This window comes from Panulirus ornatus, chromosome 43, assembly GCF_036320965.1.
Source record: "Panulirus ornatus isolate Po-2019 chromosome 43, ASM3632096v1, whole genome shotgun sequence".
NCBI classification, from domain to species: Eukaryota; Metazoa; Arthropoda; class Malacostraca; order Decapoda; family Palinuridae; genus Panulirus; species Panulirus ornatus.
Genome location: NC_092266.1, coordinates 9,474,639 through 9,489,875, shown reverse-complemented (window position 1 = coordinate 9,489,875; position 15,237 = coordinate 9,474,639). Strand labels below are relative to the sequence as shown.

At 49.8% G+C, this 15,237-nt stretch overlaps 1 protein-coding gene across 1 annotated transcript in view; it reads right to left on the bottom strand.

Annotated features, from left to right (window-relative positions):
* The window catches only part of LOC139762268 (uncharacterized), a 51,006-nt gene extending 36,788 nt beyond the window's left edge, over positions 1-14,218 (bottom strand). Inside the window, exons 1-2 of the mRNA XM_071686862.1 lie at positions 14,042-14,218; positions 10,919-11,011 (exon numbers count right to left, since the gene is read on the bottom strand). Coding sequence (XP_071542963.1) covers positions 10,919-10,994 — 76 coding nt within the window. The 5' untranslated portion in view covers positions 10,995-11,011; positions 14,042-14,218. The remainder of the gene's footprint in view (positions 1-10,918; positions 11,012-14,041) is intronic.
* Between the last annotated feature and the right edge of the window lie 1,019 nt (positions 14,219-15,237).

Here is a 15,237-nt window from a genome sequence, read left to right as displayed (position 1 = left end):
CACCACCACAGCCTCCCCGGCACCACCACCACCACCACAGCCTCCCCGGCACCACCACCACCACAGCCTCCCCGGCACCACCACCACCACCACAGCCTCCCCGGCACCACACCACAGCCTCCCCGGCACCACCACCACCACAGCCTCCCCGGCACCACCACCACCACAGCCTCCCCGGCACCACCACCACCACAGCCTCCCCGGCACCACCACCACCACAGCCTCCCCGGCACCCCACACCACAGCCTTCCCGGCACCACCACCCCACAGCCTCCCCGGCACCACCACCACAGCCTCCCCAGCACCACCACCCACAGCCTCCCCGGCACCACCACCACCACAGCCTCCCCGGCACCACCACACCACAGCCTCCCCGGCACCACCACCACCACAGGCCTCCCCGGCACCACCACCACCACAGCCTCCCCGGCACCACCACCCCACAGCCTCCCGGCACCACCACCACCACAGCCTCCCCGGCACCACCACCACCACCACAGCCTCCCCGGCACCACCACCACCACCACAGCCTCCCCGGCACCACCACCACCACCACAGCCTCCCCGGCACCACCACCACCACCACAGCCTCCCCGGCACCACCACCACCACAGCCTCCCCAGCACCACCACCACAGCCTCCCCGGCACCACCACCACCACAGCCTCCCCCGCACCACCACCACCACAGCCTCCCCGGCACCACCACCACCACAGCCTCCCGGCACCACCACCACACAGCCTCCCCGGCACCACCACCACCACAGCCTCCCCGGCACCACCACCACCACAGCCTCCCCGGCACCACCACCACCACAGCCTCCCCGGCACCACCACCACCACAGCCTCCCCGGCACCACCACCACCACAGCCTCCCCGGCACCACCACCACCACAGCCTCCCGGCACCACCACCACCACAGCCTCCCCGGCACCACCACCACCACAGCCTCCCCGGCACCACCACCACCACCACAGCCTCCCCGGCACCACCACCACCACAGCCTCCCCGGCACCACCACCACCACAGCCTCCCCGGCACCACCACCACCACAGCCTCCCCGGCACCACCACCACCACAGCCTCCCCGGCACCACCACCACCACAGCCTCCCCGGCACCACCACCACCACAGCCTCCCCGGCACCACCACCACCACAGCCTCCCCGGCACCACCACCACAGCCTCCCCGGCACCACCACCACCACAGCCTCCCCGGCACCACCACCACCACAGCCTCCCCGGCACCACCACCACCACAGCCTCCCCGGCACCACCACCACCACAGCCTCCCCGGCACCACCACCACCACAGCCTCCCCGGCACCACCACCACAGCCTCCCCGCACCACCACCACCACAGCCTCCCCGGCACCACCACCACCACAGCCTCCCCGGCACCACCACCACCACAGCCTCCCCGGCACCACCACCACCACAGCCTCCCCGGCACCACCACCACCACAGCCTCCCCCGGCACCACCACCACCACAGCCTCCCCGGCACCACCACCACCACAGCCTCCCCGGCACCACCACCACCACAGCCTCCCCGGCACCACCACCACCACAGCCTCCCCGGCACCACCACCACCACAGCCTCCCCGGCACCCCACCACCACAGCCTCCCCGGCACCACCACCACCACAGCCTCCCCGGCACCACCACCACCACAGCCTCCCCGGCACCACCACCACCACAGCCTCCCCGGCACCACCACCACCACAGCCTCCCCGGCACCACCACCACCACAGCCTCCCCGGCACCACCACCACCACAGCCTCCCCGGCACACCACCACCACAGCCTCCCCGGCACCACCACCACCACAGCCTCCCCGGCACCACCACCACAGCCTCCCGGCACCACCCACCACAGCCTCCCCGGCACCACCACCACCACCACAGCCCTCCCCGGCACCACCACCACCACAGCCCTCCCCGGCACCACCACCACCACAACCTCCCCGGCACCACCACCACCCCCACAGCCTCCCCGGCACCACCACCACCACACGCCTCCCCGGCAACCACCACCACCACAGGCCTCCCCGGCACCACACCACCACAGCCTCCCCGGCACCACCACCACCACAGCCTCCCCGGCACCCACCACCACCACAGCCTCCCCGGCACCACCACCACCACAGCCTCCCCGGCACCACCACCACCACAGCCTCCCCGGCACCCACCACCACCACAGCCTCCCCGGCACCACCACCACCACAGCCTCCCGGCACCACCACCACCACAGCCTCCCCGGCACCAACCACCACCACAGCCTCCCCGCACCACCACCACCACAGCCTCCCCGGCACCACCACCACCACAGCCTCCCCGGCACCACCACCACCACAGCCTCCCCGGCACCACCACCACCACCACAGCCTCCCCGGCACCACCACCACCACAGCCTCCCCGGCACCACCACCACAGCCTCCCAGCACCACCACCACCACAGCCTCCCCGGCACCACCACCACCACAGCCTCCCCGGCACCACCACCACCACAGCCTCCCGGCACCACCACCACCACAGCCTCCCCGGCACCACCACCACCACAGCCTCCCCGGCACCACCACCACCACCACAGCCTCCCCGGCACCACCACCACCACCACAGCCTCCCCGGCACCACCACCACCACAGCCTCCCCGGCACCACCACCACAGCCTCCCCGGCACCACCACCACCACAGCCTCCCCGGCACCACCACCACCACAGCCTCCCCGGCACCACCACCACCACCACAGCCTCCCCCGGCACCACCACCACCACAGCCTCCCCGGCACCACCACCACCACCACAGCCTCCCCGGCACCACCACCACCACCACAGCCTCCCCGGCACCACCACCACCACCACAGCCTCCCCGGCACCACCACCACCACCACAGCCTCCCCGGCACCACCACCACCACAGCCTCCCCGGCACCACCACCACAGCCTCCCCGGCACCAACATCGGCTGGTTGTGATAACTTTACCCTCGGTGCAATATGGCGCCACATCCACAAGACGTGTTCGGTAAAACAATATTTAACACTGAGGGTCATACCAGCCGACCTGACAACACATGGTAACCTCCCGGAGGATACCACAACAGTTTGGTGGATCCTACACACCGTGGGATACAGACGGTCACAACAGTTTGGTGGATCCTACACACCGTGGGATACAGACGGTCACAACAGTTTGGTGGATCCTGCACACCGTGGGATACAGACGGTCACAACAGTTTGGTGGATCCTGCACACCGTGGGATACAGACGGTCACAACAGTTTGGTGGATCCTACACACCGTGGGATACAGACGGTCACAACAGTTTGGTGGATCCTGCACACCGTGGGATACAGACGGTCACAACAGTTTGGTGGATCCTACACACCGTGGGATACAGACGGTCACAACAGTTTGGTGGATCCTGCACACCGTGGGATACAGACGGTCACAACAGTTTGGTGGATCCTGCACACCGTGGGATACAGACGGTCACAACAGTTTGGTGGATCCTGCACACCGTGGGATACAGACGGTCACAACAGTTTGGTGGATCCTGCACACCGTGGGATACAGACTGTCACAACGAAAGATGTACGTAAGGAGGGAATCGCTGGACGTTGTGTGTCGTCGGACTGACGCTCTCCGGGCTCTACAGCGCAACCGAGAGGAGGGAAGGAAGGTGGTATATGTGGTTTACCACCAGGATGAGCCACAGTAGGGAGTGGCTAGATACCACACAGGTTCCAAGCAACACCACGTCAGGTACCAACTGGTGAAGGGGAGCGATGTGTAGTGGTCGCAGGTGGCATGGACGAAGGCTTTGTAGACAGCTCATACCTGTGCTACCCAGCCAAGACCAACCAGGGTGATTATCATGGAGAACTGTTCCTACAATGGCTAACAACGCAGCTCCTTCCGTCACTGTCAGAACCATCGGTACTTGTGCTAGACAATGCACCATACCACAGCCAGCTGACGGAGGAGAGTCGATGCCCTACTACGGCCACCAGGAAGGCGGACCTCATCACCAGGTGGCTGGAGCAGCGCAAGATTTCCATCCCACTTGCTGCTGCCAGTCCTCGCCCTGAGCTGCTGGTCCTCTGCCAGCAGAACCGTCCACAGCCCCAGTATAAGACCATCCGTGTGTGGGGCCACCAGGTCATACGGTTGCCACCCCGAGCTGAACACCATCGAGCAAGTATGGGGGATTATGAAGCGTCATGTGCGCTCCACACTCCAGCGGTTTACCCGGACGGACGTAAAGGCAAGATTGGAAGAAGCCAGGCAATTGGTACACAAGGACGTGTGGGCGGGAGCTGTTCAGCACTCACGTAAATATGAAGAAGAATACTGGAGGAGTGACAACATACACGAGGGAGTCGAACCCGTTATTATTAACATTAACAGTGATGATGAATTCAGACGATGACGTTTTCTTTGATAGTGATTATGAATAAATTTGGTTTTCTCATGTTGTCATCATTTTATTCCTACAGCATCATATGTATATATATATATATATATATATATATATATATATATATATATATATATATATATATATATATATATATATATATTGTCGCTGTCTCCCGCGTTTGCAAGGTAGCGCAAGGAAACAGACGAAAGAAATGGCCCAACCCACCCCCATTCACATGTATATACATACCTACACACGCAAATATACATACCTACACAGCTTTCCATGGTTTACCCCAGACGCTTCACATGCCCTGATTCAATCCACTCACAGCACGTCAACCCCGGTATACCACATCGATCCAATTCACTCTATTCCTTGCCCTCCTTTCACCCTCCTGCATGTTCAGGCCCCGATCACACAAAATCTTTTTCACTCCATCTTTCCACCTCCAATTTGGTCTCCCACTTCTCGTTCCCTCTACCTCCGACACATATATCCTCTTGGTCAATCTTTCCTCACTCATTCTCTCCATGTGCCCAAACCATTTCAAAACACCTTCTGCTCTCTCAACGACGCTCTTTTTATTTCCACACATCTCTCTTACCCTTACGTTACTTACGCGATCAAACCACCTCACACCACACATTGTCCTCAAACATCTCATTTCCAGCACATCCATCCTCCTGCGCACAACTCTATCCATAGCCCACGCCTCGCAAACATACAACATTGTTGGAACCACTATTCCTTCAAACATACACCCATTTTTGCTTTCCGAGATAATGTTCTCGACTTCCACACATTCTTCAAGGCTCCCAGGATTTTCGCCCCCTCCCCCACCCTATGATCCACTTCCGCTTCCATGGTTCCATCCGCTGCCAGATCCACTCCCAGATATCTAAAACACTTTACTTCCTCCAGTTTTTCTCCATTCAAACTTACCTCCCAATTGACTTGACCCTCAACCCTACTGTACCTAATAACCTTGCTCTTATTCACATTTACTCTTAAATTTCTTCTTTCACACACTTTACCAAACTCAGTCACCAGCTTCTGCAGTTTCTCACATGAATCAGCCACCAGCGCTGTATCATCAGCGAACAACAACTGACTCACTTCCCAAGCTTTCTCATCCCCAACAGACTTCATACTTGCCCCTCTTTCCAAAACTCTTGCATTTACCTCCCTAACAACCCCATCCATAAACAAATTAAACAACCATGGAGACATCACACACCCCTGCCGCAAACCTACATTCACTGAGAACCAATCACTTTCCTCTCTTCCTACACGTACACATGCCTTACATCCTCGATAAAAACTTTTCACTGCTTCTAACAACTTGCCTCCCACACCATATATATATATATATATATATATATATATATATATATATATATATATATATATATATATATATATATATATATATATATATATAAATGACTATTAATCATAATATATATATATATATATATATATAGTGGGGGAGGAATGGGATGTATTTAGGGAATCAGTGATGGATTGCGCAAAAGATGCTTGTGGCATGAGAAGAGTGGGAGGTGGGCTGTTTAGAAAGGGTAGTGAGTGGTGGGATGAAGAAGTAAGAGTATTAGTGAAAGAGAAGAGAGAGGCATTTGGACGATTTTTGCAGGGAAAAAATGCAATTGAGTGGGAGAAGTATAAAAGAAAGAGACAGGAGGTCAAGAGAAAGGTGCAAGAGGTGAAAAAAAGGGCAAATGAGAGTTGGGGTGAGAGACTATCAGTAAATTTTAGGGAGAATAAAAAGATGTTCTGGAAGGAGGTAAATAGGGTGCGTAAGACAAGGGAGCAAATGGGAACTTCAGTGAAGGGCGTAAATGGGGAGGTGATAACAAGTAGCGGTGATGTGAGAAGGAGATGGAATGAGTATTTTGAAGGTTTGTTGAATGTGTCTGATGACAGAGTGGCAGATATAGGGTGTTTTGGTCAAGGTGGTGTGCAAAGTGAGAGGGTTAGGGAAAATGATTTGGTAAACAGAGAAGAGGTAGTAAAAGCTTTGCGGAAGATGAAAGCCGGCAAGGCAGCAGGTTTGGATGGTATTGCAGTGGAATTTATTAAAAAAGGGGGTGACTGTATTGTTGACTGGTTGGTAAGGTTATTTAATGTATGTATGACTCATGGTGAGGTGCCTGAGGATTGGCGGAATGCGTGCATAGTGCCATTGTACAAAGGCAAAGGGGATAAGAGTGAGTGCTCAAATTACAGAGGTATAAGTTTGTTGAGTATTCCTGGTAAATTATATGGGAGGGTATTGATTGAGAGGGTGAAGGACATGTACAGAGCATCAGATTGGGGAAGAGCAGTGCGGTTTCAGAAGTGGTAGAGGATGTGTGGATCAGGTGTTTGCTTTGAAGAATGTATGTGAGAAATACTTAGAAAAGCAAATGGATTTGTATGTAGCATTTATGGATCTGGAGAAGGCATATGATAGAGTTGATAGAGATGCTCTGTGGAAGGTATTAAGAATATATGGTGTTGGAGGCAAGTTGTTAGAAGCAGTGAAAAGTTTTTATCGAGGATGTAAGGCATGTGTACGTGTAGGAAGAGAGGAAAGTGATTGGTTCTCAGTGAATGTAGGTTTGCGGCAGGGGTGTGTGATGTCTCCATGGTTGTTTAATTTGTTTATGGATGGGGTTGTAAGGGAGGTAAATGCAAGAGTCCTGGAAAGAGGGGCAAGTATGAAGTCTGTTGGGGATGAGAGAGCTTGGGAAGTGAGTCAGTTGTTGTTCGCTGATGATACAGCGCTGGTGGCTGATTCATGTGAGAAACTGCAGAAGCTGGTGACTGAGTTTGGTAAAGTGTGTGGAAGAAGAAAGTTGAGAGTAAATGTGAATAAGAGCAAGGTTATTAGGTACAGTAGGGGTGAGGGTCAAGTCAATTGGGAGGTGAGTTTGAATGGAGAAAAACTGGAGGAAGTGAAGTGTTTTAGATATCTGGGAGTGGATCTGTCAGCGGATGGAACCATGGAAGCGGAATTGGATCATAGGGTGGGGGAGGGGGCGAAAATTTTGGGAGCCTTGAAAAATGTGTGGAAGTCGAGAACATTATCTCGGAAAGCAAAAATGGGTATGTTTGAGGGAATAGTGGTTCCAACAATGTTGTATGGTTGCGAGGCGTGGGCTATGGATAGAGATGTGCGCAGGAGGATGGATGTGCTGGAAATGAGATGTTTGAGGACAATGTGTGGTGTGAGGTGGTTTGATCGAGCAAGTAACGTAAGGGTAAGAGAGATGTGTGGAAATAAAAAGAGCGTGGTTGAGAGAGCAGAAGAGGGTGTTTTGAAATGGTTTGGGCACATGGAGAGAATGAGTGAGGAGAGATTGACCAAGAGGATATATGTGTCGGAGGTGGAGGGAACGAGGAGAAGAGGGAGACCAAATTGGAGGTGGAAAGATGGAGTGAAAAAGATTTTGTGTGATCGGGGCCTGAACATGCAGGAGGGTGAAAGGAGGGCAAGGAATAGAGTGAATTGGAGTCATGTGGTATACAGGGGTTGACGTGCTGTCAGTGGATTGAATCAAGGCATGTGAAGCGTCTGGGGTAAACCATGGAAAGCTGTGTAGGTATGTATATTTGCGTGTGTGGACGTGTGTATGTACATGTGTATGGGGGGGGGTTGGGCCATTTCTTTCGTCTGTTTCCTTGCGCTACCTCGCAAACGCGGGAGACAGCGACAAAGTATAAAAAAAAAAAAAAAAAAAAAAATATATATATATATATATATATATATATATATATATATATATATATATATATATATATATATATGTGTGTATATATGCCGAAAATGTATGCAGATTATGATTTCGTGATAATATAAATATGAAAGAGACCAGTCAACAAACTGACAGTATATTAACTGGACCAGGTTAACAGTTTATGATGGGTAGGTACACAGTATGTACTAATAACAACCAGTTTATGATGGGTAGGTACACAGTATGTACTAATAACAACCAGTTTATGATGGGTAGGTACACAGTATGTACTAATAACAACCAGTTTATGATGGGTAGGTACACAGTATGTACTAATAACAACCAGTTTATGATGGGTAGGTACACAGTATGTACTAATAACAGCAATAACATTTCCTAGAAGGTCCAGACCACAGGCAATGGCAGTACATCGTGTTCACTTGGTTGACCATAAGGACCGTAAAATCGACCTTCTACATACTACATGTATGTAAATATGCTGTTGTACAGTAATTATCAACATTCTATTATAATCATACACTATGGAATTGTACCATACTGTTAGTTAATAATCATACCTATACATATACACCTACATACCATTCTATTATAATCATACACTATGGAATTGTACCATACTGTTAGTTGATAATCATACCTATACATATACACCTACATACCATTCTATTATAATCATACACTATGGAATTGTACCATACTGTTAGTTAATAATCATACCTATACATTAACACCTACATACCATTCTATTATAATCATACATTATGGAATTGTACCATACTGTTAGTCAATAATCATACGTATACATATACACCTACATAACATTCTATTATAATCATACATTATGGAATTGTACCATACTGTTAGTCAATAATCATACGTATACATATACACCTACATAACATTCTATTATAATCATACATTATGGAATTGTACCATACTGTTAGTCAATAATCATACGTATACATATACACCTACATACCATTCTATTATAATCATACATTATGGAATTGTACCATACTGTTAGTCAATAATCATACGTATACATATACACCTACATACCATTCTATTATAATCATACATTATGGAATTGTACCATACTGTTAGTCAATAATCATACGTATACATATACACCTACATACCATTCTATTATAATCATACACTATGGAATTGTACCATACTGTTAGTCAATAATCATACGTATACATATACACCTACATAACATTCTATTATAATCATACATTATGGAATTGTACCATACTGTTAGTCAATAATCATACGTATACATATACACCTACATAACATTCTATTATAATCATACATTATGGAATTGTACCATACTGTTAGTCAATAATCATACGTATACATATACACCTACATAACATTCTATTATAATCATACACTAAAGTTATGTGAAAATAGGGATGGACACAAGGTTGGGTGAGGAGGAGTTAGGGGGAGAAGAGGAGGGATAATGAGGGCGAGAAGGGGGGAGTTGGGAGGGTGTTGGGGGGGCCAGACTTTCCTTGGAAAGCGTCAATATGACCACTCGGTTTTGTATTTTGTTCACGAGTCAAGTCCTCACATAACACATATAGCAATGTGGTATGTCAGCCATACATCTGGCCCGGGTGTTAGTGTGCTGAACATAACACATATAGCAATGTGGTATGTCAGCCATACATCTGGCCCGGGTGTTGGTGTGCTGAACATAACACATATAGCAATGTGGTATGTCAGCCATACATCTGGCCCGGGTGTTGGTGTGCTGAACATAACACATATAGCAATGTGGTATGTCAGCCATACATCTGGCCCGGGTGTTAGTGTGCTGAACATAACACATATAGCAATGTGGTATGTCAGCCATACATCTGGCCCGGGTGTTAGTGTGCTGAACATAACACATATAGCAATGTGGTATGTCAGCCATACATCTGGCCCGGGTGTTGGAGTGCTGAACATAACACATATAGCAATGTGGTATGTCAGCCATACATCTGGCCCGGGTGTTAGTGTGCTGAACATAACACATATAGCAATGTGGTATGTCAGCCATACATCTGGCCCGGGTGTTGGTGTGCTGAACATAACACATATAGCAATGTGGTATGTCAGCCATACATCTGGCCCGGGTGTTAGTATGCTGAACATAACACATATAGCAATGTGGTATGTCAGCCATACATCTGGCCCGGGTGTTAGTGTGCTGAACATAACACATATAGCAATGTGGTATGTCAGCCATACATCTGGCCCGGGTGTTGGTGTGCTGAACATAACACATATAGCAATGTGGTATGTCAGCCATACATCTGGCCCGGGTGTTAGTGTGCTGAAATATCATAATGATACAATGAATCGTTGACGAGATATTGGCTGGCGAGAAACAGCCTTTGTCCGCCGCTGAAACGTACAGTAGTTAGTTCATTGTTACCTGACTTGTCGTGGAAGGCGACCATAGGGGGCGCCAGCAAGTGACTGAACACCGTCTCCTTCTGGCATGTATTTGTCTGAAGGAGGAAACAGAAGATGCAAGTGTCCATCCTCCTGTGTCTGGGGTGTGTTAATATGTTGATGTAACCAAGAAGCGAGGAGAGATAGATAGTATGTTCGTTAATGTAACCAACAGGAGAAGAGAAGAGAGATAGATAATAGTATGTTCGTGGCAACCATATGTCGGCCAACCCTAGAATGAACATCCATATATCATGTGGCAACCTAACAACCAGAACACTTGTTTACCTGCTGGTGCTGGTGGAGAGCCTGTAGCGGCGGTGGTGAGAGCCAGCAGGAGCCAAGCCACATACACCCTCACCATCTTGCTTGGCCTCACACCTGCAACACATGAACACTCTTCACCTTCTCTGTATAACTTTATTTCTTGTATTATATCTTCTTACACTATACATAGTCTAAATACAAGATTATTCTTCTTCTTCTAAACTATTCGCCATTTCCCGCGTTAGCGAGGTAGCGTTAAGAACAGAGGACTGGGCCTTTTTTGGAATATCCTCACCTGGCCCCCTTCTCTGTTCCTTCTTTTGGAAAACTAAAAAAAAAGACGAGAGGGGAGGATTTCCAGCCCCCCGCTCCCTCCCCTTTTAGTCGCCTTCTACGACACGCAGGGAATACGTGGGAAGTATTCTTCATCCCCTATTCCCAGGGATAAGATACAAGATATAGGAGGAAAAAATATTTACATATTTCGAATGTGATATAATACCAGTTATCTGTTAGTGAAGTATATACTAATCATGTAAACCTTGTATATATACTACTGTGGCACAGCCCCATCCTAACCAACACACTTAACTATTGTACTGTGGCACAGCCCCATCCTAACCAACACCCTCAACTGTTATACTGTGGCACAGCCCCATCCTAACAAACACCCTCAACCATTACACTGTGGCACAGCCCCATCCTAACCAACACCCTCAACCATTACACTGTGGCACAGCCCCATCCTAACCAACACACTTAACCATTACACTGTGGCACAGCCCCATCCTAACCAACACCCTCAACCATTACACTGTGGCACAGCCCCATCCTAACCAACACACTTAACCATTACACTGTGGCACAGCCCCATCCTAACCAACACACTTAACCATTACACTGTGGCACAGCCCCATCCTAACCAACACACTTAACCATTACACTGTGGCACAGCCCCATCCTAACCAACACACTTAACCATTACACTGTGGCACAGCCCCATCCTAACCAACACACTCAACCATTACACTGTGGCACAGCCCCATCCTAACCAACACACTTAACCATTACACTGTGGCACAGCCCCATCCTAACCAACACACTTAACCATTACACTGTGGCACAGCCCCATCCTAACCAACACACTTAACCATTACACTGTGGCACAGCCCCATCCTAACCAACACACTTAACCATTACACTGTGGCACAGCCCCATCCTAACCAACACACTTAACCATTACACTGTGGCACAGCCCCATCCTAACCAACACACTTAACCATTACACTGTGGCACAGCCCCATCCTAACCAACACACTCAACCATTACACTGTGGCACAGCCCCATCCTAACCAACACACTTAACCATTACACTGTGGCACAGCCCCATCCTAACCAACACACTTAACCATTACACTGTGGCACAGCCCCATCCTAACCAACACACTTAACCATTACACTGTGGCACAGCCCCATCCTAACCAACACACTTAACCATTACACTGTGGCACAGCCCCATCCTAACCAACACACTTAACCATTACACTGTGGCACAGCCCCATCCTAACCAACACACTTAACCATTACACTGTGGCACAGCCCCATCCTAACCAACACACTTAACCATTACACTGTGGCACAGCCCCATCCTAACCAACACCCTTAACCATTACACTGTGGCACAGCCCCATCCTAACCAACACACTTAACCATTACACTGTGGCACAGCCCCATCCTAACCAACACCCTTAACCATTACACTGTGGCACAGCCCCATCCTAACCAACACACTTAACCATTACACTGTGGCACAGCCCCATCCTAACCAACACCCTTAACCATTACACTGTGGCACAGCCCCATCCTAACCAACACACTTAACCATTACACTGTGGCACAGCCCCATCCTAACCAACACCCTTAACCATTACACTGTGGCACAGCCCCATCCTAACCAACACTCTCAACTGTTATACTGTGGCACAGCCCCATCCTAACCAACACCCTCAACCATTACACTGTGGCACAGCCCCATCCTAACCAACACCCTCAACTGTTATACTGTGGCACAGCCCCATCCTAACCATTACACTGTGGCACAGCCCCATCCTAACCAACACCCTCAACTGTTATACTGTGGCACAGCCCCATCCTAACTAACACCTTCAACTGTTATACTGTGGCACAGCCCCATCCTAACCAACACCCTCAACTGTTATTCTGTGGCACAGCCCCATCCTAACCAACACCCTCAACTGTTATACTGTGGCACAGTCCCATCCTAACCAACACCCTCAACCATTACACTGTGGCACAGCCCCATTCTAACCAACACCCTCAACTGTTATACTGTGGCACAGCCCCATCCTAACAACACGCTCAGCTATTATACTGTGGCACAGCCCCATCCTAACCAACACCCTCAACTGTTATACTGTGGCACAGCCCCATCCTAACCAACACCCTCAACCATTACACTGTGGCACAGCCCCATCCTAACCAACACCCTCAACTGTTATACTGTGGCACAGCCCCATCCTAACTAACACCTTCAACTGTTATACTGTGGCACAGCCCCATCCTAACCAACACACTCAACTGTTATACTGTGGCACAGCCCCATCCTAACCAACACCCTCAACCATTACACTGTGGCACAGCCCCATCCTAACCAACACCCTCAACTGTTATACTGTGGCACAGCCCCATCCTAACCAACACCCTCAACCATTACACTGTGGCACAGCCCCATCCTAACCAACACCCTCAACTGTTATACTGTGGCACAGCCCCATCCTAACCAACACCCTCAACTGTTATACTGTGGCACAGTCTCATATCTACCAACGCCCTCAAGATCCCAGCTGACCATATCCCAGGTACGAGGTGTACCTGGGACAGGATCTCAGCTGACCATATCCCAGGTACGAGGTGTACCTGGGACAGGATCCCAGCTGACCATATCCCAGGTACGAGGTGTACCTGGGACAGGATCCCAGCTGACCATATCCCAGGTACGAGGTGTACCTGGGACAGGATCCCAGCTGACCATATCCCAGGTACGATGTGTACCTGGGACAGGATCCCAGCTGACCATATCCCAGGTGTAGCATTATTGACGCCGTACAAGTGATATATACTGACCTTCACTGAGAGCTTGGGTTTGTGAGTGTGTGTGTGTGTAGGCAGGTGGCTGGTGTGGTGGTGGGTTAGTGCAGGTACAGGCGGCTGTGAGGAGGAGAGATGGTCCGTGTGGTGGTCTGCGTCACCGGCACTAGAAGACCCACAGCAGCAGCTGCTGACGGACCACTAGACCATCGATCCACGTTGCTTGGGAACCTGCCATGGTGTCCACACCTGACTCCTACACCTGACTACTACATCACCTGTTGTTTACTTTATAATGACAGTCAATTACTGTTTTAGTTTGTGGATATGTTTAGTAAACATAGATTTTTGTTTATCATCATTTTAGGCTCTGATTTATTTGTGTTTACAGACACCGCTGCCTTATGCATGGCCGTTTGGCTCTGGTAAATTATACATTTTACATTTTATTTCTTTATGTTAACTACTTAACATAAATGACTGTCTCTTACATATTTTCTAACATAAGGAAGTGATAAACTGTTCCTGAAGCTTCCTTCTGTCAAACATTATCAACGTCACCATTAAAGAAAACGAAGGTCAAACATAAGAGAAAATGAATGTATGTTAAGGAAGACTTATGTATGGGACACCCTTCCTTCCTACCATGATGGTATACATGTCCTTCCTACCATGATGGTATACATGTCCTTCCTACCATGATGGTATACATGTCCTTCCTACCATGATGGTATACATGTCCTTCCTACCATGATGGTATACATGTACTGACTCATGATGGTATATTTGTCCTTCCTACCTTGATGGTATACATGTCCTTCCTACCATGATGGTATACATGTCCTTCCTACCATGATGGTATACATGTACTGACTCATGATGGTATACATGTCCTTCCTACCATGATGGTATACATGTCCTGACCCATGATGGTATATATGTCCTGACCCATGATGGTATACATGTACTGACTCATGATGGTATACATGTCCTGACCCATGATGGTATATATGTCCTGACCCATGATGGTATACATGTCCTTCCTACCATGATGGTATACATGTCCTTCCTACCATGATGGTATACATGTCCTGACCCATGATGGTATACATGTACCGACTCATGATGGTATACATGTCCTTCCTACCATGATGGTATACATGTACTGACTCATGATGGTATACATGTCCTTCCTACCATGATGGTATACATGTCCTTCCTACCATGATGGT